The sequence below is a fragment of the Nelusetta ayraudi genome, unplaced genomic scaffold (genome assembly GCF_046127955.1).
Source record: "Nelusetta ayraudi isolate G7.1 ecotype Tasmania unplaced genomic scaffold, CSIRO-AGI_Nayr_v1 ptg000011l, whole genome shotgun sequence".
NCBI lineage: Eukaryota > Metazoa > Chordata > Actinopteri > Tetraodontiformes > Monacanthidae > Nelusetta > Nelusetta ayraudi.
In genome coordinates, this window is record NW_027466061.1 from 1330001 (window position 1) to 1356441 (window position 26441).

Sequence of the window (26441 nt, forward strand, 5' to 3'; positions counted from 1 at the left end):
TGTCGATAAAAGCTTTATTTAGTTGGCCTTAACTCATCGTACTATAATAATAAGTTCTGTTTTTCTTTGTGTTAAACATGAAAAACATGTATTGTAACAAAACAAAAAAAAAAAGCCAGACCTAACTCTACATTTTTAAAATAAGATGTCAAGTGGAAACATTTTTTTTAATGTTGTAAACCCGGGTGCTACACGTGAACTTGGAGCGTCCATGAGGAGCGCATGGCACTGTGTACGCTGTAATACTGTAACGTGTAAAATGTCAATTGAGATTGCCGCGACAAAACTCAACTTTTCAAAATTTCAAAAGGACTCGACATCGCATTTTAATGTTGACCTGCTGTTTACTTGGGACTGAAGAATAACGACTATGTGACGCTTTCAGAGAATGTGTAAGAGGATACAAAAGTAATCATGCATTTATTAACCTCACTGTTGTTGTTTTTTAACAGAGGAATCGGGCTGCGTGTTGTTCTTTATCATATAATGATGTAAATATGTATTCTTAAACATGTTTTATTACTGTATATTTTGAGCTTGCGTTATTATTATAATTAATATGACTGCTGTTTGAAGTGTTGAAGGGTATAAAAGGCACAATGGGAAGTATGAAAACAATTTTATTGGACGATGAGAACACAATGGATAATGTTTATATCTGTTTTTTTGTCTTGTTCTGATTGATTATACAAAGTCATATGAGTTAGAAAACCTTCACATGGCTGCCTTTTTTTTCAAAACAATCCTTAGTTTGTAGTACATTTTGTTCTTTTAGTGAGGTAACAGACATACATTTACGTTTAAAATGCTGACGTGTTCAATAAAAGTGATTTTTTTTTTCCTCTGAAAAAAATGCATTTTCTCCCTTTATTGTGAAGTAATAAATACAATAGTAAAGAAGTGGAAAGCATTTCTCATCAAATTGTTTGATTCCTAAGGAACAAATCTATAAGGCATCATAAACTCTCAATCAGCTTAAAATACATCCCTAACTTGATTTAAAATGTTCATATTTTGCCATTTAACACTGGGATCCAGATCAGATTAAATAAATAAATCCTAACAATGTCTCTGACGCCTGCGCCGTCCTCTCTTTTCTTTTTAGATTGCTCAAAAAGATTTGACCTCAGTCCTTTATTATTGGTTTGTTTTAGCTTGGGCCATAAGACACTGTGAACACAAGTTTAATGCAGTCTTTTTCAAAGCCAAACAAAAGACGCAATAGAATATGAAGGACAAGTATTGGCCTTCAGCAGCGTTTCCGTTTCATTTTGAACTTCAAACCTCATTGTCGTATCCCGGGTTTAAGATGTCGCAAAACGACAAAATCAAGAACGCAACTGCTCTGTCTAGGCACCAAAACCTCTTTAACTGACCGCAGGGTAATATATTTTATTACGTCAAAGAAAGCCAGCGAGTCATATTTTATTCAGCCTCAAAGGAGTTTGCTACGGCGAGCAGGGGTAAAAGGCTCCGTAATTATATTCCACAATAACTTCACAGTTGCGAGAGGTAATTCTGTGTGTTGATGCGACAGCCTCATTGGCAGCACCATAAGGTATGGAGACGGCAATTTAATGAGCGTCTCATTCTCATGTCGCCGTTACGTGAGCTGGTGAGGAGCACTGGGAGATCAGATCCAGGTCGCCGTCCTCTGGGCTGCTGTCGGACGGCATGTGGCAGCCCGAATCTCTGGTGGAGCCGCTGCTGCTCTTGCTGGGCACCTCGGCCTCCTGATTAGCCTCCGACTGATCGCCAGCTGCAAAGCAGAGGAGACGGATCGGTTTGAAGCGCTGCGACAGAGTCAAACAGATGAATAGTAAGTGATCCTTCACGGCCGTCGTCGCCGCACATTAATGACCTCCCTGCCCGCAGCCAATCTCATGTATCCTGCTCTATTCTCAGAAAGGCTCCCTGAGTTATCCTGTTATCCTGAACCGCTTTAGCTGCTGCCCGGAAAGCCTCCAGCTCTTATCTACTTGAGGTGCAATGTCACTTGTCCCCCTCTCCAACCCATTCTTTTTTTTTTTTCTTGACCGCATCCAAACGTCTTCCGTGTTCTCTTCCCCGTTTTATCATGTCACAAATCGTGCTACATGACAGAGTCCTTGAATGCCCTTCGCTTCCGTTTTTTCCCCCCATTACTCACAGTCCAGTTGCTGCAGGGAGCGAACGGCGGCGAGGAGGCGATGCCTGTGCTCCGGGTCGGTCACATTCAACTCTGTCAGGTGGCGCTCCCTCAGCCTCATCAAGTCGTCCACCGTTTGATAGCCGTAGAGTTGCAGCGACGAGGAGTACTCCTGGAGAAGCACAGCGTCATTGCAAACTCGACCACCGTGAAGCCTGCTGAGATGTTCGGCGAGAGCCGTTACCTCCAAACTGAGGCGCTTCAACACCTCCCGGACGGTGGACTTCTGCCTAACGCTGTACGGCTCCTGGTATCTGTCGGGACACTCCTCTGAGAGCATATCCACGTAAACGAACTTGAAATTTCCAATCTTGCCCCTCAGCTTGCCAGTCCATATTCCCATTGGTGGTTTGGCAATGATGTCAATCACATCTCCTACCTAGGACAAACAGACAAACACTTTTGTCAGGTTTGATCCCATGTGTTTGACCATGACTATGTGTGGATCATGTCTGCAGCATACAAAAAGTAGACAACCGGGAATTTACCACACACAGAAAACTTGAAACCCAACGAATAAAAGTGTTGCAATCTATAAGATATCGAAATGGAACGAGGGCAAAAAGGAAATCAAAATGAGTCGGACTCTTAAAGTCATAAAGTCAGGTTGGAATAATAATAAAGTTTATGAATATTCATGATTCAATCTGACAAATGGTGAATTAAATGTGGTGTGCCTGGTAAATCAACCCCACTGGTATCTATAGTGCCATTCAAATGGTCTTTAATGAAAGTAGGGACTCCACACAGAAAGACAAACAAACACCCACACTCAAACTCACACCGACAGACAACTATTAACACTGAGCAGTCTGTCTTATTTTCACACTTGTTTACCTTGAGGCTGAGGGACTCAGTGTCGTACGGACTGGGCACAAAGTCTGTGTGGACTCTGGCTCTGCCACAGTACTGCTTGGCGAAGATGTCGTCATCCAGTCTCAGACTGTCTCTGTTACTGAAGTAGTCCGAGGTGCTTGTGACTCCACCTTGGCGACCGCAAGTAAACAAATCTACATTTGAGTCCGAATGGATTTTCGGCATTGACGGTCCACATTTCCAAAGTACGACGGGCCAGTTGTTCAGAAGAGTTGGGGATTTGGTTTAGCTTTGTCAGAGGTTAAGGGAGGAGTGAAATGAGATTGCCTGAGAGGGGTTGCATAATTCATTAAGGTGGTGTGTGAGGAGTGCATTTGGCCGCCTGCCTTTGGGTGCTTACTTGAGGAGCTCTGTCCACTGGCGAGGCTGTAGAGGCTTTCCAGTGAGTTCATGGATAGCCTGCGCCTCCCATCAGCAGCTTCTCCTTTCTCTGGTTCACCTGTTGGAGTCTTTCTGTGCTGCATAGTAAAAGAGCAAAACCAAATTTTTGCATTTATGTATGTATACATATATATCTATATCTATCTATCTATCTATCTATCTATCTATCTATCTATCTATATATATATACATATATATGTATATATATATATATATATATATATATATATATATATATATATACATGTATATATATATATATATATATATATAAATTATTACTTTTATAATATGTATGTATGTATACATATATTTATTTACATACGTATATTCATAATACATATACATACATGTCTATATATAAATGTGATATATAAATGGTTACTTTCATAATATGTATATGTATACATATGCATTTATATATGTGTATATACACGTACATACATACATACATACATATAGATATATGTATATAGATATGTATTTAAATGTGCATATATGTATATATGTATGTTGTATGTATACACATACATACATACATATATATATATAAATATATATACATACATATATATATATATATATATATATATATATATATATATATATATATATATACACATACATATATACATACATATCTATCTATATGTATGTATGTATGTATTTATGTATGTATACACATATATATGTATATGTATACACACACTCACACACACACTCACACACACACACACACACACACACACACACAATTGATGCAAGATCATGACTCACACCTTACACATCAACGTCGCCACCTCTTGCCTGGCTATTATAAATTATTATTTTTTTGTCTGTTTGTTTGTTTGTTTGTTTTAAAGTCCAGTCTGCAGTTTCTCTTTTGTACAGTTTGTGTTTCTCTGCGACATTATAAAAGTGACAATTCCAAAACCTTTTACTGCAGAGAAAGTTAACCGACTGCAAAGAGAACTCTATGGATTTTTGATGGGTCATGTGACCGAGAGCTCGGTTTGTGAGTTTATGCCAGGACAGGCCGCTCCTCAGGCAAGAAAAGCCTAATCCTTCAAGAGTTGATTTGCTTTTTATAGCTGCAACAAGATGTATGCGGGGCACCTAATCCCCGACTACCTGTGCTTAGCACTCTCACAGTCCTGTCCCGGGACTTCCCACCATATCTGCCTCAACCCATCAAAGAAAAACACTCTGGACAGGCTTCTCCGAGACACAAACAGGCTGGTAGACCTCGAGAATTTTGGAAAAATGAGCGTATGAAATTGATGAATTGGAATATATTATGATTTGACAACAACTATTTAGACAAATTAATTCATAACACTCCCGAGATGCCTCTGCAAGCAACTGTAAAATGCTACTCTTTTATTTTTTATGTCGTTCAGTTAGGTAAACTGAATATTTATCAAATGCATCATTTACAACAGCCTCAATGCACCGGGGGGAAAAGTCACACACAGAAACACAGATTAATCGCAACCTCACAGTAAACTGCCAATGCTCGAACCAACTGCCACAAACTGTCTGGCCAAAGAGCCCTACAGATCAACCTAAACCCACCTACCAATCATACTGGACCCACTACCAGGACGGTGGATAATCCTACTGTGTTTTGGGTTATTTGGGATTTTTTTTATTTTTAGGCAGGTGGGAGGGGGGAGCAAAATTCTGTATGATCTTCTCAATCAATATTTAAAACATTGATATGTATTTTGATTGTTTGGTCATTCTGCAATTAAGGATTTATCTTAAATCACATTTGCCGCGTAAAGAGTAAAAACCTGGATTTTGAAAAAAAAAAAAAACGAAATCTTTTCTTCCTATTTGTGTTGTTATAAGCCATGTTTTCAAGCTGATAGCAGTGACAGGTGACAGATTGTCCGCAAGCGTGTGAATGGAGTCGTCCATTTTACGACTTCCCAGGCCGGGAGAACAGGTGTGGGGCTGCATCTGCTCCGTGACAGATGTTCCGTCATTTGGTGGGAGCCACAAAGTGCCATAGACTGAGGCCCTGTTTTCACTGTAAACTGTAACATTCTGTATCCATTCATCTTAGGGGTGAGGAATCGGGGTTGCAACACTTTCAGAGACCGAAACTGAACATTTTTGAAATGTGGTTCCAGAGCGGGAAAATTTGAAACGCCTTTTTGTGCGGGTCTGTGTAAACATGGTGATCGCTAGTTTGTTTGTTTTTTGTGTTTTGTTTTGGAAACAATGACGTCATCAGCCTAAGATGACGAGATCTCTTTAAGGTGGCTGCTTCTCATTCGTACGTTGGTTTTTGAGGAGTGCGTAACTTACATGGACGGGCGCCAGCGTCGTCGGGGGAAAGGCCTTGACGGGATCCCTGCCGCCGCTCGTCCAACTCCCCCCCCTCGTCCGCACACTCGGCTGGCCCTCGTCTCTCTTCTGCTTGAAAGCACAACACATTGCAAATGGACTTCTCCCTTGAAATGAAATAATGGACGGACAGGAGAGCATTTGAAGAACGCGGTTGTCTTACTAAAGATCCTCCGTCGTCCTGCAGCCTGGTTGGAGGCGAGCGCCGTCCGAAGGCGTCAAACCTCCCACGTCTGGTCGGCTGTTGGTTTGAAAAAGGGGGAATTACAGTGACGGTTTTTCTGCAGACAGACGGTCACATTACGGGATTGCTTGGCATGTACTCCCTGTGACCTCGCAGCATTACCAGTTGGATGTTAATTCTCTGTTTATGACGCGTTTTGAATTAGGCCAAGCCCAGGTGGCTGTGCAGGTCTTAGAAATGCTCCATCAGAGGAGACAAGGGCTGCTCTATTGTGGACTTGCTGTTTAGGAAAAAAAAATGCACACTTTTGTATTTGGTCGGAAAATGTTATGACGTGTTTCACTTTCATTTGATAAAAGTGAGAGGACGGAGGGTTTCCTCCGTGGCTGCAAGCCCCAGTTTGTTCAGCCCCTCCTGTCAGAGCATCTGTCACGCCGACTCTTGGCCTCCTTCCAAACAATGACCGTTAACAAACAGAGGCCAGAGTAAACAGTGTGAGGCACGACACAATCAGGCAGGAAACCACTCATTTCAATTTGAAAGTTAAACATATAAACAGTAATACACACAGCGTCTGTATTCCACTGTTTCAACCAAATGATAAATTAATCCCTTATCTATTTTAATAGCATGAAACACCCACTGTTTACGGCATTACACATTACACATAGTACATATGGATATTGTTATATGATAAAATCTAGGATTATACATTATACTGAAACCAAACCTTGCAGAGTGTTACATGGAGCTGAAGAGGATGCTCGTCAATAGAACCTTCACACTCTATTGGCCTCTTACAGGCAGCTCTCCTTTGTCTTAAAAGTTATTTTGCGTTCATGCTGAAATGGTATGACACATTCCCCCACAGGCTAAACTTTTATACCAAAGATGATTCTTTGTTGACAGTGATGGAAAGACTTACACTGGTGGGTCCAGGTGGCAGATCTGTCACGGCTGTTGGCGCTGGTGTTGGTGTTAGATCCGACTGCTTCCTTTCCAGCTCTTGTATCAGAACCTCAAATTGATCCCATTCTGTAGCCCAAGAAAGGGAGGAGGTTCTGCCACAGACCCTTGAGTCGTATGCAGGTTGCTGGCAGGTGTGGTAGAAGGGAGTCCAGGGCTGTGAACACTCAAATGGACCCCATCGATAGTTCCCGAGCTGCGGTTGCCAGATGTCTTCCGCTTCAGAATCTTCATTTATGTATTTGGCCTGTCGCTGCTGATGTGGCGATGAAGCGTTTGTAAATGGCTCCTCTGTCTTTGTTCCCAGTCTGATGCAGGTGAAAAGTGGACTGATGTCACCCGACGTGATTGCCTGATCTGATGATAGACAGAAATCACCTTTGTCAAAACATAAAATAAGGATTGAACGCAGCTTTTCCAGACATGACCAGCACTCACCATGGTGTGTTTTCATCCCTTCTCCTGCTCCACACTGAAGTCCCCCTTTTGTTTGCATCTTCAGATTCTTTAGCCTTCTTGTGATGCACGTTGATTGTGTGGTGCCAGCACCCTGTCAAGAGTGGAATCCAAATTTCTTCTTAATGCATCAAGTCACATTAAAAATGTTAAAGAAAAAACAATATACAAGATGTTTAATTGTGAATATCACACTGCAAATATGTGGAGGAAACAACATCAATGGTTCCACTGTGCGGAACAGTGGAACGTAGATATGAGTAGCTCTTAAAGATATAGCTGAGGAATGCAATAATCAGTGGAGTGAGGCAAATACAGAACACATGTGGTCACCTTTACAAGTTTTTGGCAATATACAAGCTGCAGCGTTCTGAAGCCAGAGAAGGTCTCGGTGGGTTAATTACAGCAGCGAGATAGAAGGAAAACACAGTGATCTTATCTACAAGTAATGAAAGCATGAAAGAAGACAGAGCTGGAGATTTGCTTTATTTTGGAACACAAGGCCATATTCTGACCAAAAAGAAACCCAAATATTTCTGACAGTGTTATTGGAGGACTGGAGGACTTGGAGGTTAGTCTCATGAATTGTACTATTCACTGTGACATGCTACCTCCTCCCTCACTGTACCAAAAATACAGTCAAAAGCAATAATACTGGTACTGATTAGAACTTGATTAACAATGAATCATTAATTAATCACTCCAATTTTGACTCATCGTGAAAAGTTTTAGCTTTGTTGTCAAGACCGCTGTTAGCCGAGACCAACAAGACCAGGGGTATCAAGACCAAGACAGGTCATGTCAAGGACAGAGACCAGAGAAATATGTTTTTTAAAATGAATGTGTAATGTACAGCAAAATATAATAATAATGACATCAACTGGAGCAGAATGCCAAGATATTGTCTGAGATTTGACCCAAGCCAAAGAACGTCCAGGCCAAAACAAGACCAAGATCACACAGTTGTGATCAAGACTGGTGTTGAGTACTGTGGAGTCACTGTTACTTTACTTTACTGACTTAAAATGAATGACCTTGTGAGTCCATTTCTTCTAATTGGGTTTTGGGTTATGGCTTAGGGTACCATTGTCTCATGGGATACTACTCACAAATGGATGACACTGCTACTGTCATCAGGTTCACCTCTAAACCGCAAGCTGACTGCAACGTCAGCGTGAAAAGTGTTAAAAAGTACATAATGCAAGTTTAATGAGGAGAACAGGGGAGACTGAAAAGGGAGGGCAAATAAAGGTGATGCAAGATTATAAAGCAGATTAAAGCGGACGGTGGATCTTATTTGGCTAAACTTCCATCAGATTTACCTCAGTGTCACTCTTGAACCTGTGTAACCTCTGCCCTTACCGCATGAACACTACACACGACTTGTGATTTTCCACTCTAAATTTGTCAGAGGCACCGATGCGGTGTGAGCGAATGGCTGTAACAGGATCCTTCCCTTTCCATTCCACAGTTAAACAGCCACTGACATTTCCTTCACGTGCATCGACATGTGCCACCAGAATACAGGTAGGTCAGGTGTCACCCGCGTGTGTGTGTCTGTCTGGCACATGCCGTCGTGTAGGCACGGGATTACTGCCGACTGCCAACCTCGCAGCTTTGCAGATAATTATCATTTGAGGCACTGGAGCGTGTTCGCATGTTGGTGACAAGGTACTCTTTACAAAGTGTGAAATGACGCCTTGCCGCTACTTCGGCTGTTGCTTGGCAATTCGTTTTGCAGGGAAACTGAGGTTTTGAAGAGAGGCCTCTCAGAAGCATCTCAAAAAAGGGCTTTGCAAGCTCTGCACGCCCAGTCAACATCCTTTGAGAGCTTGTTAATGATGCTGACCACAGTGTGGATGCGGCCAAAGATACATTATATTAAAGCAAGTCTACATTTAGAAGAAAAGTAAAGGACAACACAACTTCCGACTGGATGGAGAGTGTTGGGATCTACCGTGTACCACCAGCTCAGTCCCCAAGTGCTGGCACCGGCCCTGATACTGGGAGGATGTGTGTTCAATCCCCAAAGACGATAAAATGTTAACCACTGTCTCCCTGAATGGCTCTTAGTATTTAGGGTTGACTTAGCAGGTTAGATCACGCGATGATTCCCTGCTGCTGCTCCCTCAGGGAATGGGTCAAATGCAGAGGACAAATGTTGCATCCTTTGGGATGTGACGGTCAGGGGGACTTTAACCTGCTACTTTGGCTGAAACAACAGCCTTGTACGGTTCAGCCACTCTGTGTAGCGTTCAACCCACTGCTGTGCCCGTGTCGGATTGAGCATGCTGTCTGAAGCCCAGAACACACTGCTACAAATAGATTCCCTTCTTGGATTGTGTGGTCCTGGGCAGGGGGCGCTCTGTGGCAGTGGACAAAGGCAGAGCCATGACAAACATTTCGCCTTGCCAGCTGTAATTGATAGAAGCAGATTCCAATTCTGTGAGGTGCAACTGTAACAAGCTGTAACAAAGCAAATTTCTCCAAAGCGGTAAATACTATTCTGATTATGAATTCTGGCAGGTGACTGGCTGCTCCAGCAGACAAAAGGCTATGGAAGCTTAATAGATGACAGTGTCTTCAGTCTTATCAGCACCAGCAATATGGTGGTATTATCATTAAATTATTGAGCATGCACTGTTGGACCATGCCAGATGCTACACCTGATATGTCTATATCGCATGGGCCAAGGAAGCAGGCTAACAGTTGTAAAGGCATTCTACAGTGAACACAATCTAAGAAGCACAATGCAATAGCATTATCATGTTATATAATGTATTGCCATCCATACATCCATGATGTGGCAGCTCCAGAGAGTGTGACAGTCTCAGTCTCACCTGAGCTGATGTCTGTCTGCTGTCAGAGTTCAACACGTTGCTCAGTTTGGGAGTTTTAGACGTCTCTGGAAAATCAACAACGAAGGTCACAAAGTATTCAGGTCATCATTAGCTTGAATATATGAATAATGCACACTCATGATTCTTTAATTGATGCTATTTCTGATATTCCAACAATTTCTTTTTTATTTATCTCGTCAGGTTGTGATTAAGAGATTTTGGTCTTGATCGGATAAATGACACCACCTCTGTTCTGGCCTTTTACTTGATGATGATTGCTTTGCTGGAGTAAGTCTCTCTTGTCACATGGCAGCATCCAGCATGCATGATTAATGTGTTTGTCTGAAGAAGACAAGGGAAAGGACATCCAACAAACTGTTACACTGAGACTAAAGTATACAAACAACAGGATAGAAAAAGTATGTGTGTATTTATATATATGTATATATATATATATATATATATATATATATATATATATGTATATATATATATATATATATATATATATATATATATATATATATATATATATATATATATATACATATATTTATACAAAGAACAACAAAATGAAGGTAAACAAACTTAACCTGATGTTTCACTGTTCAGTGGTTTAGTTGACAGGCATGACCTAGAATGACAAGTGATTGATCAAACAAATAAAATGAAATCAAGGTCATTATTATCTAATACTTATACCAAACCTAAACCTCACTTAACAGCATATAAGTGGACAAAGCAAGCAAGCAAACTCACCTTCTATTGTTTCTTTTTGCTTTACTTCCATTTTGAGGTCGTTCCTTTGGGACATAAAGATCAGCAATACTCATTTATAGGATCAAAAAGTGGAAAGAAAAGAAAAGTAACAGGGAAAATCTTTAAAAAACTCTTAACACATTTGCTGTGTTGTGTGACCTTATTGTTGGAGCCCAGTGCACATTCTCCTGTCACCAGTTCAGTTTAGACCGTTAAAGGACAATGAGCTCTCTGTTGCTGTCAACGTTGTACAGCTCACGCCATCATCCTTTTAAAACTAAGTCGGCTATCTCCTTAATAACACTCCTGTCCAAAACCAAGTCAGTACTGTCAATAGTTTGTCAGTATGCAGTGATTTGCATTTGCAGTTACTTTATGTTAGAAAGACACTTTACAACTGCAATAGTCTGTGGTATGACAAAAAAATGTATTAAATGTGTAGTCTGTAAAACCTGGCATGATTTATTGGCAAAAGCTCAATGTACTAGCCATATATATGTTTGTGCAAGTGAACCATTAATGTGAAATAAGACATATTTTATACACACATATAGGAAGAGTCTTGCTCACAGGCAGTCGACATCTTGCACTGCCGTGATTAGGAGACAATACAGCCTGAGCATTTCATATTTGCAGTTGTCCCCCATGGTTACTGTCACTCTCGCACCCTTCCACTGCTGCTTCATTCAGCAATTTTGGTGAAAGGTGTTCCAAAGTAAATTGTAGGATAATTTCTGAAGTAAACGTTTGAAAATGTCAAAGGGAATTTGACAGGAAGGAGTGCAAAATTCATTTGAATGTCGGAGTAAGGAGAACTAAGTACTAGTACAGACCATTAGAGCGAGTGCTGGTGATCATACAGGCGGCTATCACCAGCTGGCCAGCACCGATGCCCAAACACTACCACAGTCAGAAAAAAGTAGAGTAATGCTGATGACTTCGTCTTAGGAAGTAAATGATTTAAATAGGTTTATCAATGGGGATCTCAAAATGAGACACAGAAAGACCAGCACAGTTCAATGGCAATCAGAGGCAGGGTCAAAGAGAAATAAGCTAAACACAACACAATGACTCTGCATTTCATGGTGTCTTTGGGTGTCAGGAAGTAAATGCTTCCCAATCCATGTCTATGAAAAACAAGATATTGAACTCACAAAATGAATGGATGGATCTGAGCCTCCCCATTCAAGCCGGTTCTTCAAGGGAAGGGGGCTGCACTGGTATTTGGGTTGGACGTCCTTCAATGATGGACTGTAAGGCGGTTCATATATACTCTCCGAGGAGCCGTCCTAAGGAGAGAGCGAGAAGCGTTATTTCTCAGGGTGCCAGCAGCACGTGTTTAACACCACTGACAGCTTGAAGTGAGTTGTTGATGAAGACGCTCACCACCGCCGGGCCTGAACCGTGCAGAATAAGAGAATACGTCCTATGATGTGGGAGTGACATTGCGAGATAACTGTATCGCTGCTTCACATTTGACACATTTTAATTATAGTTGTGCCATAGAACTGGCAGTGTGGACATTTCTGATTGAACTGTTATAACATACAAATGCGTTTGTGTTTTTTTCCTCGTTTTTTGTGGGGGGGTTTTTCTTTGACATCTGTCAAAACCCTGATAAGTCAACATTGCAGTGTTAACCGCAGCAGTTGCTCTGTTTTCACTCAACTGAATGGAATTAATCAGCATCTATCATCTAAATCTTAAATCAGACACAGATACTGTAAGCTGTGTGTTTGAGAGAAAGGAGATTAGAAGTCAGGTGTTTAGTTTTTGCCTTGAGACTCCTCAACTTAGAAGATTCTGTATTTATTATTCATATATCATCAATTTTAAGAAATGTTTTTTTAAATTATATTTATGATACTATTCAAGTGTAAGAATGGCAATTATGTAACCGCTGATTAGAATGCTGGGTTTGGGCTGCTTTTATTTTTTTTTTTAATTATTTCTACTGAATGAAATCCAAAATCTGGCAATGGGTTTAAATAATATATTATTACAAGAGCAATAAAGAGTTACAAATAATGTCATTTGGATTGAGCTGTTGCAGCGGCAAGTGTCTCAGCGAAAATAATGAAAGCATCAGTTACACAGTTACCAGTGTAGTAATCACACAACTGAGCTGTAATAAACCACTATCAATTACTATCAAACACTATCAAAGAATTCAGGATTGTTGTCAGCAGTAGTATTACAGTAGTATTCCATGGGTGTTGTCTTGGTTAAACCTAGCAAATACATAACAAATATTCTCTACTTTAACACCAAATATGACTTCAGTTGCAAACAGTTTTCAATGATATGAAGCATTGCCAAACCTATGCCGATGACTCGAAATGTACGTCGCTTAAATGAAAGTTTAGCAACAACAGGATTGGATTACAGGTTTGTTGTTGTTTTCATTTTCAGATTCTCCAAAGAACTTTTCAGGCCCCTCCAAGCAGTAACATTTTCCCCGTCTCCACAACATTTTCAACATTTTAAAAGTTTTAGAAGATGATGCACCTTACCAGCGTAAAGCAGAAAAGGTTCATGTTTGAAGGTCCAGGCCAAAGCTTTGAGATGCATCAAGTCAGACAAGCGTCTGCCACGGGACTAACGCGCTGTCATGCACACAAGCATGCCACTCTCCCATTCAAATACACACACACGCGTGCAACCCAACAAGCCCCTGTGATGCTAACGCTGAAGCAGCCCCCACGCTGTCTTCTGTCCAATAGTCTAATCCTTGTTTTAATCCCTCACATAATCCAATAGATACAGTGAGCCCTCCCCATCACACTGGCCAAAGACAGAGCCACGCCACCAGCAACAACAACAAAAAGCAACACAGGCTGACTTTGTGTAGGAAGCGTCAGAAATGACAATAACGATGTGAGAGTAATGGGGTTATTCAGATGGAAATTTCACAGAAACACTTAGAAATAGTCATCATTGGTGTTGTTATTTCCCTGAGAAAGCCTTTTAATGCTCTACATGAGCATTGGTGTTTATCATCCTATGGTTTTGCTCACAGAGTTGCAAAGAAAGTGTGAGTGTTTATATCTCTGCATCTCCCTTTGATACGTTCACCAGACTCTTCAATGCACTTTTTTCATCTATTCTTTCGATAAGCATCACTTTAATTCTTGAGCATCCGCTTCTTCTTCTTCTTTTTTTTTTTTTTTTTTTTTACCAGACTGTGGTCCCACAGTGCCACAGTGCCGGCTTCTGAAAAACAAAACAGCATTATTCCGATTATTACTAATGTCAGACTCCATGCTAATCTCTTGAAATCCCCCTCCCCCATACAGTGGCAAACACCTACTCCTGCCCCGCTGTCTTTTTGTCTCTTATGTCGAGATAAAGAGGACCTTTCATGTTGTTGTGATCTGAGTTGCTTTGTAGAACTAGGTCAGAGAATGAGAACACTGTTTCCCTGGTATTAAGTAAGAAACAACCAAACTCACTTCACTCTGGAGTCCTGCTTTTTCTCAGATTCAAACTCAATCTGTACGTTTACTGTATTACGTCATCGCCATACCGTTATTTGAACTGGCCTTTATTTTATTTTTCTTAATGTTGAGATAAAAACAAAACAAAGGTAAATATTATCTTTAGACTGAGTAGTGCAGCTAATAGCATGTGATGGTGAATGTAGATGAGATTGGACACATTTGAACAAAACATACATCAGACAGGTTGCTTTTGCCTTCCTCCCTCTACCTGCCTGGTGAACGTGTCAGACCATGACTACTGTCGTGCTTCCCTTTACTTCCCATCCTAAAAAGAGAAAACTGACAAACACATGTTTCTGCTGGTGGTGATACACAGATGTGAATTATGCCTGAATGTGTAAAATCACAGACAATAATAAACCATCACTTACCTTGAGCCAATAGGGCTTAAACCATGTGAGCTGATGTTTTTTTCTTAACAAAATAGTGTAAAGTGAAATATTTCAAAGACAGAGAATGAACCTCAGATCTGTTGGTCCAAACTGCATTAGCGTTTTAAAATCTCTATATTCCACAGCATCAGATTCTTCTTGTTTGGTCTTGATACTGCAGTATATCATTTGTGCCATTTCTACACATACACATGCACGTATATATACAAGTATTCATACGCATATATCTTATGTTATGTTAGAATTTAGTATTACTGCTCTCATTGTTATTGAAAATGTTGTTATTTACATATATGATATATAATGTATGTGTTTTGTAAATATCTCATGTATGTCTTTCAAACATGTCCATGTGTTTATAAGCTAGGTCAATTACCAATTACAATTAACCTTAAGAAAAAACGGTTTGTGTCCAAATTTTAATTTTAATTTTTTTTTCCTAATTAAAAAGAGCGGACGGTGACTTTTCAACTTGACTGATGTTCAGTTATTTCCCTCAGATATTTAAGAGTGCTTGACTTGAATGACATAAAATACATTTTAAATTTTGACGCTGATCATCATTACATTTTTTCTTTTCTTTCGCGTTTGTAAATTCGAACGACACTGAAGCTGACAAGCGGGAATTCCTGGGACTAACAACCGAACCTGTAGAGGGCAGTGTCGGACCTGCCGAGTTTCAAACGGCTCCCAACTCTGTCGTCAGGGGGTTCATGGAGAGAAACTCACGTTTTTGTTTTTTTTTTACTTTACCTTCAAGCCTAGCAAGCAAAAATGTATAGATGTCCTAACTTAATTATTCACCACCCTCCCCATTTTTGTTTCAATATGCAGCATTTTACACTTTGCGTACGAATGGCTGCCATGGGATTCTATTTATTAGTTGCATAAATTTTGCCCAGTGCAGAAACAGTTATTATGGGAAACTTTAATTAAAAACGGTTACTCTCCCTGAGGCAGTTTGGACAGAAGATGATCCATGGCCTCCCTGCGGAGGATCTCCACTGTGTGTTCAAGCAGCTCTTCCCAACCCTGTGGCTGCTGTAGGTACAGTGCGACCTGCAGTCGGAGGAGCAGCGCATTGCGTTCGCTCAGACGCGTTCACCTAAACTGACAGAGGGCGAGGGCGGTCCTGCCCTCTGACCCCTTCCAGTGACCTCTCATTCACCCGGCATTCCTGCGCTGACCTCCGACCCCGGGGGGGGCATAGAATCTCAACCCAGAGGCTGTGACCTGCTGTCCTCTACTGTGACCTCATGAACCTTTGACGCCTCAGAGCCAAAAAAGTGAAACAGTGAGCCCCCCCCCCACCCTTACCGGAGCGAACGACCTCCCTCCCCTTGTCCGAGAAAGGTATGTCAGTGCGTTGACCCCGCTCAGCCTTTCATTAGCGCTTCCTTTTATTGCACCACTTCCTCGGCGCTGCCTCGTCAGCACGTCACAGGATCGGAGAGGGTGTGTCGTGAAAAAGGCACGGCGGGTGGGGGGGGGGGCAAATGGAGAAACGGGGGACAAAGCATAAAGAAGACACCAAAAAGAGAAGGAGAGCTGGAAGGGGAAGTAGAAAGGAGGAGACGGCGGAGGGAGGGAGGGGGGTGGTGTGTAACGGGGAAGGGAGACGGAGCCAGTGAAAGATAGATTGGCAGCATCTGCCGCCTGGACTGAAATGTCACCTCCAAATGGCTCGGCTGGCCTTGATGCCGGAGCTCCCTATCTGATCCCTGCTCTCCTTGGGAGTTGTAGTTCCGATGACTTACGAAGGGCGCAAAACAGATCCCTGGTGAAATACGCTCCGCCGCTGCGGCTGAGCTCTCGGGAGGAGAGAGCGCTGTTTGTCGCGCCTTCTGCTAGAGGCTCTGTGATTCTCTGCTGGAAATTGACCATTTGAATGTTCAGTCAAAGGTCACCGTACCATGTATGAATAAGATAATTGGATTTCCAGGCGTGCTCGCAGACAGAGCTCGCCGGGGCCGGCTGATGCAGCTCCGCGACCCCCCCACCCCCAAAACAAGTGTGATTCATTTTTCTGACTGTGTTGCTTTTGTATGACGTGAGATCGATTTTCCCAAAGAGCACTGGCTGGAACACGCCTCTGCTTGTTCCAAACACCCTCAGATGAGATAAAGCTGCGACCCTCCCAACCACCAACACCACCAATGGTTGGCAGAAGATCCGGCTACAGTTGTCCGCTTGCACAAGACAACACGCAACAAAAATAAAACAAATGTTGACAAAATGGGCTGCGAGAGGGAGAAGAAAATTTATTGCACATCATTTCAATAAGGACTGGGCGGTTAAATCCGCCTGGCGGCAAGAAGAGCACACATCCACATCTGGAAGGTGGCTGATCTTGTTAGCCGTCGCCGAACGTGAAATGCAGCAGACATGTGCAAGAGATTAATGTGTGTGTGTGTGTGTGTGTGTGTGTGTGTGTGTGTGTGTGTGTGTGCGTGTGTGGGTGGGGTATTCAGAGTATTTTCAGGGGCTAAGTCGGATCACTCTGACATTGTCTCCATGTGGTGGCTTGCCAAAGGGCACAGCGGTGCCACACTTGATGTCAGTCCCAACCTAAATGTCACTCCTCAGCCAGCCCGTCACCATCTCCAGCCTCGTGTCCCCAGGGACGCATTCACCCCTCAACCTTACAGTAATGAAGCAAAGTGGAGGGGGCAGCCCAGACCTCATCTCCTGCCCTCTGAGCTGCTGTTTACCCCTCTTTTACATAATCCGGCGTGGCACCGCTGGCCAGGAACCTCGGAGATGTGTTGAAAAATGGAGCAGACCTCCTGTGCTCAATTGGAAGCGTGGCACCGGTCTCAGCGGTGGACCTGAGATGACCTTTGATCCGGCTTGACCTTGGGGTCACGAGATGCCCTTTCATTCCCACTGGTGTGGGGACACCCAGGCTAATTACCCACTGCGTGGCTGCGAAAGCCCTGAATGGAGTTACAGCTGTAATGCGGCAAGACTCTGTGTTGTTGCTTCACTGCTGTTGCCTTCAAGCCTACGTGTTCAAAAAGGAATGGGTTAACAAAGTTTAAATCTTGGTCGTGAAACACTAGAGATGAGTTATAAGGCCCTCTATTCAAATAACTGCTTTTTAAATTTTTTTTTATTTTTGCATTACTGGCATGCCAACTGACACAATAAAGGTCCAGTGTGTAGCATTTTTAAGGAAGCCCGGTATTTAAGGAAGCCCTCCTCACGTATTGAGGTCACAGTCAGGCAGCTTCCTTAAATACCAGACTGCCTTAAAAAATGGCGACGTAAGATGGCAGCTAACTTGAAGCAAGACCCCTTATTGCTTTATGTATATTCTGATATATAGGAGAACTGTTCTAAAGGTAGGAAAAACAAATTCCTTTTATTATGCTGTGACTATACACTGTTGAAGAAGAATAAATGTATCTATAGGCAGTATGTTAAGCTTTTGCCAATATCAAAATCACATATCAAGCCAAATGTATATATGTCTTCATTTTTTTTACCTTTCCAGTTACATTTCCATGCCTCTGTTCTGCCGTTAAAAACAAACATGACCCGTTAGATTGATTCACTTTGTTTTGTTTTTGTTTGTTTTTTACAGAAAAATAGTGCAACACAGTCGACTGACATAAACAGGACTTGTGTGAATAAAAGACACAAACATGACACTTATTTTCATAAAATACATGCTAAGGGATCATTTATATGAACACAAATTAGGTCCAGAAATGTGTTAAATTACAACTGTAGCAGCACATCTGGACTGCATGCCGTTTACAATTTACACAATGTAAAAGCAGAGCCTTTTCCTTGGAGCTTCAGTGATGGCAAACTATGTCACTGTACTATTGTTAAGAATAATATATAGATCCCCCCCCACCCCCTTTAAATCCTTCCCTGGGCACACATAACTATTGGAACCATGGAGAACTCAGGGCCCTTGAGGAAAGAGAGGTGTTTACCTTCCATGCCTCCTGAAAAAGCTGAAAGGAAAGTGTAGCTTGTTAAACCGGCAGCGGCTCCTATTCCTAATTTTGAGATTCTCACCCCCAACATGACCATTGAAGTGAGTGAAGCGACATGCATTAGTGCTGCTTCTTTGATCCCATGGAGGGGGGCATTGTCACTGCGCCTGCATTTAACTGGATAGCAAAATAAACCTGTTTTCTGAACAGCAATTCAAGCAGGAAGGAGGAGGAGTAAGATTTATTTTCATTATTTCTCCGCTCTCTTTCATCCTCCACTGTGATATGTGGTGCGTTCGAATGAAAGAACAGACAAATTGGCCAATCTATTTCCAACAAATCCAATAAATATTCTAAGCCATACAACTATTTCAAAGGGCGGAAAAACAGGGTTTCGCTCACTGTACAGGTTGCCTTCAGCGCGGCTGTCTCTGCATGACATAAGAGTGTGATGAATGTCTCAAGTGTTTGAATGGAGGCTGCTCGTAAAAAAGTGAAGGCGGGGTGCGTGGAGAAGAGCTCCGGGGCAGGTGACGCGTGGCCGTGATGCCACCTGACAACTTCCTTAGAGGCCTTTCAGGCAACAAATAGCAGGTCTGTCCGCCGTCGGCCTCAAGGCCGGCGGCTTGGCGGGGGAACCATGTGCCTGTGTGCGGGTCAAAGCCTGACACTCTGCGTCATGACAGCACAGAGCGCCCCCCTCGACCTCTCGGGCCAGGCCGGAGCCCCCAGAATGCAACGGCGGCCGTCACGGACGATGAGAAGAGACACAAGCGAGGAGGCGGAGAAATCCCTTCCGTGCTCAAGGTGCAGCGAAAGGTCAGCGGCCCGGTATCACTGGGAGAATTACTCACCACGCCGCCTACCTTGACATCTACAGAGAGCCGACCTGCGGGGAGGCGAACCGAGGGAGGGAACAGGTGGAGGGCCGCCGAGCTGCGGCAGATAGGTGGGCAGGGAGTAATGAGTCGGAGGGGGGAGAGCGGGATGACAGGGTCAGGGGGAGGTGCAGGGGCTGGTTGAGGTAATGGGCTATAGGGAGCGCGCGTGTGTGTGTGTGTGTCCTGGCATTTCAAATCACACTCTGTGTGTGTCCGTGCACGTAGCAGACTGGTGGAAGATGTCTTGCACTCAGAACGCTTTGACACTTTTACTCTTTTTTTCCATCCAGGCTACCTGAACTTTTGCTGCCTTTTCTGCTCCACTTGCCAATCGGCAGACAAAGCGATCAAAGTGTCCCTCCATGTGCATTAAGATGTCAATGGTGTGTGTGTGTGTGTGTGTGTGTGTACCTCTCCAAGGTCAATGCCCAAATGGGAAATCTCCTGGGACAACAGTAATTATCAAATAAGGTGATGCGGAGCCAGCTAATGTGTGGCCACTATTCCTGGGCTTACCTTCATTATGTGCTTAGATTGCATGCATTCTATTTTGGTCAAAGTAATTGGAAGCACCCAAATGCACAATTCACAACTATTGACTATTCGGTAAGCCCTGCCTCCAAACAGCTACTGACCAGTCACACCGTAGCAACCGTAACTAGGCAAGAGTATTTAGGCAAGCGTGTGCTCACAGTCAACGTGCCGAAGTGGTGTTGCATTTTTTTTTTCCATTTCCAAAGCCCAAAATGCAAGAGGAGAAATGTCAGATTTGGTGTAAGCAGTGTGAAGCACCCCATTCACTGGCCAATCCGAGCAAAATAACCGCTAACTAGCACATTTGCTCCGTGGCAAATGCATTACGTAACAAAAGCTTGCATTACGTAACAAAAGCTAGCATTCCGTAGCACACAGCTAGGCTGTTTATTATCGTTAACTTTGCAGACTGGCAAATAAGTCGCTTATTTTGAACTCTACCATCAGATTAGGTGATTAGTTACTGCGTGAAAGTAACGACAATAATGTTGCTTGCAAGAAGTTCACTACCTAATTTTCATTTTTAATTCATTTCTAATGTTTTTAGCCCTTTGTGGATATATATCCACACACCGTACGCAAACACACACACACACACACTCACTCTCTCTCACACACACACACATGGATATACAGTCTGTATCTAATTTTTTCAAATTACCACCAACTCTGAAACAATATTAGATGTGTGCTTCCTTGTCAGCCGTTGACAGAGCCTGTTTCATTTGAATCCAGCAACCATCTGCTGTGTTACGCATCCTTTCTAATAGCTTTCATTTTCCGTCGCACTGTCTGATACATTGCAGTTATGCACAGCAGGCTTTCACGCAGTTTGCAACAGAAGAAAAGTGAGCAACCGACAAAGTGAGTGACCTGCTTTGCACAGAACGGGAATCTAAGTCCAACGAGGACTCCGCAGTAGTAGTCGCAGTAATACCGCGGAAGAGCTTTTTGGGTTGAGGACTGAGATTGATCAACAGCGGGACAGTGACTGGGCCACTCGCTGAGTGGTTCTGATTTTTTAAGGTCACCCTTGCTGGAACTGAAAGGGCACATCAATTTTAGAGCCCTCATGAGGAGGCAGCGCTCCCTGCTCTCCCTCTTCGATCACTCAGACCCCTGCAGAGACACGACATCTGAAGGTGCACTTGATTTGTGTAAAAGCGGGCTCCATGCATGATTGGAATGAAAAATAAATAGACGTGGCCAGGGTATACAGATTGATGGCGCCTCAACATGTGGCGCTCCTGCAGGGCCTCGGGCAGCGCAAGGCACACACGTCATTTGGGTGTCTGTAATTGTAACTGCCAGTGTACAATTTCACTCATGCAGTGTGGTGTAAATGTAGAGGTGTTGCTTCAAGGGAAAAGAAGAGAAAAAAAATTGTTGTAACCCACAAACGGAGAACACTCTCCGGTAGCACGTTCGGCGACTGATACTGAATTTGGACGCGGTCAAAAGGAAATGACGAGATGAAATGAAGTTGGCCTAGACGTGACCTGCTCTTCTCATTAAAAACTAAGAAAGGTCAGCCAGAGTGCGAAGCTGCTCAACATCCACATCCAGCTATGCACTTTCGGAAAAGCGAGGCAAGGACGAAAACAATGAGGCGTTCATGCCCGAGACAGCTTCAGAGAACGGCGATGAGTGGGAGGAGAGCGAAAAGATAACATCACGGGCAGGGAGGGAAAAAAAGAGAGAAAAAAACACAGACGAGGAGGGGGAGAAGGAGGGAGAGGGAGCAAGAGGAGGAGGAGGAGGAGGAGGAGGAGAGTCGTCAGAGATCAGGGTGACCCTGCGCCTCTCAGGAACATGTTCTGCTTATAAGCTGAAGGAAAAGCCTAAAGTTTGCCACTGAGTAATCTCTCCGCTGTCAACATCCTGGGGACTCGGCCTTGACAGTGACCGTGTCGGAGCGGACAGTGCAGGGCCACTCTGCTCTCACAGCTCCGCCTGACACGCTTCTCTTTCGCAGCGCAGACACTCAAGAATGATAAATATGCAGCAGCCCTTAACCCCCGTGCACACAGTTTGTAAGCTTCTCAAAGCAACTTTTATGACGTGGAAATATTTATTTATTTATTTATTTATTCATTTGTTGGTCCGTGAGGGGGTGGGGACTCCTATCGCTGCTACAGCAGATGGCATTTGTGCTTCAACACCGCCGACATCAAAGGTAGAGGAACAACAAAGGCTGAAATAATGAAACAGGAGTTTGTCGACACTGACCCAAATGTTAATATATTTGATGTGATTGTTTAAAGGCAAGTCATAATTTAGGCGTAATAAAAAAAAACAACAACAAAATGGTCGGCTCAGTGAGATTAAAAAAAGCAGCGCGAGAAATGTGTTAGATGCTCAACACATGCAACAAAACAACAAACACAACTCCTCGGTTAAGAGAGTTGAAGTGTTAAATTGTTAATGTGACTTTTTTTTATAGCTACAATGGAAATTGTCATCCATGTCAAAGCACTCAAAACAGGGCGGTTGACTGAAAATTAATTTTGAGCAATGTCTTGGCTGACAAGGGTGCACAAAAATATCATTGGTACTGATTTATTTTCGCAATAATGGGTTAAGCTACTCACAGCATTTTTAGAAGATACATTGGTTTAACCCAAGTCTCTATCTATCTATCTATCTATCTATCTATCTATCTATCTATCTATCTATCTATCTATCTTTTATTTTTTGTCTATTTTTTTTTGGTCTCCCTTCCAAATCCAAATTCATACACTTTATAATTTTGCAGCCTTAGCGGCCTCCATTTGCTCCAAGGCAAACTAATGCAACTGAACAAGGGAATCCAAAAAATGATAACCCCAGCAAAGATAACTGGCTAATAATGAGCCCAAACATTAAGAAAAAAAAAAATGGCTATGGAGATCCTGACAAATGTGTCTTGCTCGGATGCAATGCTGCGGCCATCCTGCCGTGACCCCTCGAAATCATGGCTGACCTCTCCCTCAGGTCCTCTGTTTGTCGACTAGCCTTTCACTGTGTGCTGTCATTTGCATTTCGGAATTGTTAAACAAATACCCACCCATGGCACCCTCTTCCTGCCACCCACTGTGACCCCACGCCCACTTGCCTCTCAAAGCAGCCAAAGGTAATAGCATGCATGTGGTGAAGACCTCTCCAAATATTACCAAGTGAAGGCAGGGGTCAGAGGTCGAAACCATTCTCGTGAGTGACTTGGGAAATAAATATGCATCAGAAAGGATGAAAGCTGAACCAGCTCTGCCTATTATCCTGGGTTATTACCCAAATCAAGCCTTTTCTTGTTGCTTTCATTAGCTAAATGTACCGCAGCATTGCGCTAACGCTCCAGCTCGGCGTAACAAAGCTTTTGGTGCGCTAGCGCGCCATGTCAGCGGCAGTTGGCGTTTTGGAAATGCGGTGTGGCCACCGTTGTCAGAGCCCCAGAGTGTAGGAGTGCGGATCAATAACCGGCTATTGGGTAGACAGCGGCGGTGTGCTGCAGTGCAATCTGGGAGTTTCCTCTGGGGAGGGATAGGTCACCAGGGGTGCGGAGCGTCGCGCGGCTCCTGTTGTTTAAGATGGGAGTACAGGCTGGCGTTGCGTGTTTGTGTTGCAGCTGCTGATGCATGAAATGGAACTCAGGTAGCTGGGCGGGCCTCGGGCCGCTGTATCTCTCGCCAAGTGATTACTTTACCCCATTGATTTTTCTCCCTCCTCCACTGATCTGAGAAGATCACTAGAAAGTGAGTGAGAAATAGATGGGTGGTGGTGGGGGGGTTGAGGGAGCGGCGTAGGGGGTGGGCAGGTCTGGAGAGAAGGCCAAGGAAACATCGATTGACCTAGTGCTGAGATTCAACAATTTACAACTGAACCAGGAGTGGCAATGCTCCCTCTTAGCCCGCTAATCTGTGGCAGAAATGCCTCGCGCATTCAGGAACAACTGTTCCGTAATTCCGCAAAGACAGAGGCCAAAGTCTTCTTAAGCAAACACGTCGGGTCACACAGAGAAACAAAACAAAACTGCTGTTCTGCTTCAAAAACAATCCCAATGGAACCACGCTGTATGTTTTATACATGAGATTGTTATTGTAGATAAATGTAGGACTTTTTTTCTATGGTCTTATTAGGGCTCATTATCCAGCCCTGACTGACTATATTCACGAGTCTTGAATATTTTTACTTTCAGTGAATCTTTCAAAGTGCAAGGCAAGACTGAAAAAAAAAAAAATCAATATTCTTTCGCTCTCTCTTTCTTTTTTCTTTTACCTCTGATAATACTACCAAACGTGTCAGAGCTGCATGTCATTACTAGAAGATACAGTGGTATTTAACTGTGTTATGGCTAAGAGTCTTAAAGGAAAACTTCATTCTCATCATTATGCTTCGCTCAGTCTGCGGCTCAGTCTGCGGCTCACTGGCTGCCAAGGTTTCAGCCAAAGCACTGCAGATGAGAAGGTGAACATAAACGAGTTGAATCATGGAGCCCTCTGTGAGGTCATTCCTCAACACAACGAGTGGCTGTTAACATCGGTGGTGGAAATGCACAAACACTTGGCGATGGGTTGAAGTGGAATGTGCTTGTTTGCCCATAATGACGACAGGCAGTTGCTTAATGGCTTGTGTCTTTAAAGGTCCAGTGTGTAAAAGATTTTAAGGAAGCCCAGTATTTAAGGACGCCAGCGGGCCACTGTCAGGCGAGCCTCCTTAAAAATTACTTTTATTGTACTGCAATTAAACACTTTTATTAATGTATTTATGGCCAGTGTGTTAAGCGTTAACCAATATAAAAATCATAAATCAAGCCAATTTATTTTCACACTGGCCCTTTGAAAGAAAAAAAAAATCTTGTAAGTATCTGTAAAATGGCTTTCCTGATTCCAAATTGAATTTCGACCTGACAATTAAAATCAAGCACAGATCTCGAGAGTTGTGCTACTAATGAAGCCCAATTCCAAAGTCCCATGTTCAAAATTGGAAGGCAGCTGCACCCGACCATAACAACCGCCAAGCAGGTGAGTATCAGAACGCCTTTGATGATAATCACAAATAGACGGCATAGATATGTGGAACTATGTATCAAATATGTCATATGCACTTAATAGTCTGACTGTTGGTCTAATATGGTTAAATGTTTTTTTTTCACATTTTATTTAAATAGAGCACTTGCAATTTATATTATGACAGACTACTTATTAGAAGTTGTCATGTTTAAGAATGTTGTTTACAGAAGTAACGTCCAAAAATGTGTGTGTGTGTGTGTGTGTGTGTGTGTGTGTGTGTGTGTGTGTGGGCATACTTTGAATGCTGTTAAAGCACTGTAGAGCAAACTAGTTGCCACACAAATGTATTTGGGTCAAACATCCAGTATTTCTCCAAAGAGAAGAGCGCATTATTACCATGAAATTACACTGAAGAAAATAACTGGGGTAAAATGACTTGATTGTGTCGCACGGTATGATTTACTTTTGCGAGTTCAGTGCCTTGCAGGGCCTGTGGTATCGAAACTGAAAGCTATCAAGACACTGGGCACAAGGAGACTGGTGTGATGCTGCTCTGCTCAGTGATCTTCGTGGGATCTCTGATGTCACAGTCCGCGATCAGACATGAGAGCATAAACAGTTGTGAAGCAAAAAACTAAAACAAAAAAGACCCTTAGGAACATATCAGATATGTTCCTAAAATCATCCATCCATCCATCCATCCATCCATCCGTCCATCCATTTTCAATACCCGCCTACTCCTGAACTCAGGGTAGCTGGAGCTTCTCCCAGCTGTCATAGGGCGAAGGCAGGTTGGCACCCCAGACAAGTTGCCAGTTCATGGCAGGGCTACAGAGAAAGACTAACAACCCTTTGTTCTAACACACTCACCTACCGTGAATTAAGAGTTACCAATTCACCTCACAGGCATGTTTCTGCACTGTGGGAGGAAGCCGGAGAACCCGGAGAGAAGCCACGCAGACACAGGGAGAACATGCAGAATCCACACAGAAAGGTCCTAGGCCCGGAATCGAACCCACGACCTTCTTGCTGAGGCGGCTGCGCTAACCACTGCGCCACCATGCTGCCCTTCCTAAAATCATTGAGCAGTAAAATGATTTCCTGAGCATGCGACGGATGGGGTTGGGGGGTCAAACGCAGCAGTGTAGCAGGAGCATCGTTAGGCAGGGTACCATGTAAAGGCCACCGGCGTAA

The 26441-nt window shown here is 43.1% G+C and overlaps 2 protein-coding genes across 4 annotated transcripts in view; one reads left to right on the forward strand and one right to left on the reverse strand.

Moving 5' to 3' along the window:
* gdpd5a (glycerophosphodiester phosphodiesterase domain containing 5a) overlaps positions 1-853 on the forward strand; it is a 17389-nt gene extending 16536 nt beyond the window's left edge. For all 3 annotated transcript variants that reach the window (XM_076019926.1, XM_076019925.1, XM_076019927.1), the window contains one exon: positions 1-853. This exon is cut by the window's left edge and continues 216 nt beyond it. The gene's annotated coding sequence lies outside the window, so the exon portion shown is untranslated.
* Positions 854-1496: 643 nt separating this feature from the next.
* Positions 1497-14675, reverse strand: samsn1b (SAM domain, SH3 domain and nuclear localisation signals 1b). The gene is made up of 15 exons (XM_076019783.1): positions 13519-14675; positions 12160-12294; positions 11006-11049; positions 10840-10880; positions 10493-10588; positions 10247-10311; positions 7389-7500; positions 6910-7307; positions 5964-6041; positions 5762-5872; positions 3405-3522; positions 3026-3174; positions 2373-2567; positions 2150-2300; positions 1497-1759 (listed from the first exon to the last, which is right to left on the reverse strand). The coding sequence occupies exons 1-15, from the start codon at positions 13540-13542 to the stop codon at positions 1593-1595; spliced, it is 1884 nt and encodes a 627-aa protein (XP_075875898.1). The 5' UTR covers positions 13543-14675; the 3' UTR covers positions 1497-1592.
* Positions 14676-26441: the final 11766 nt, after the last annotated feature.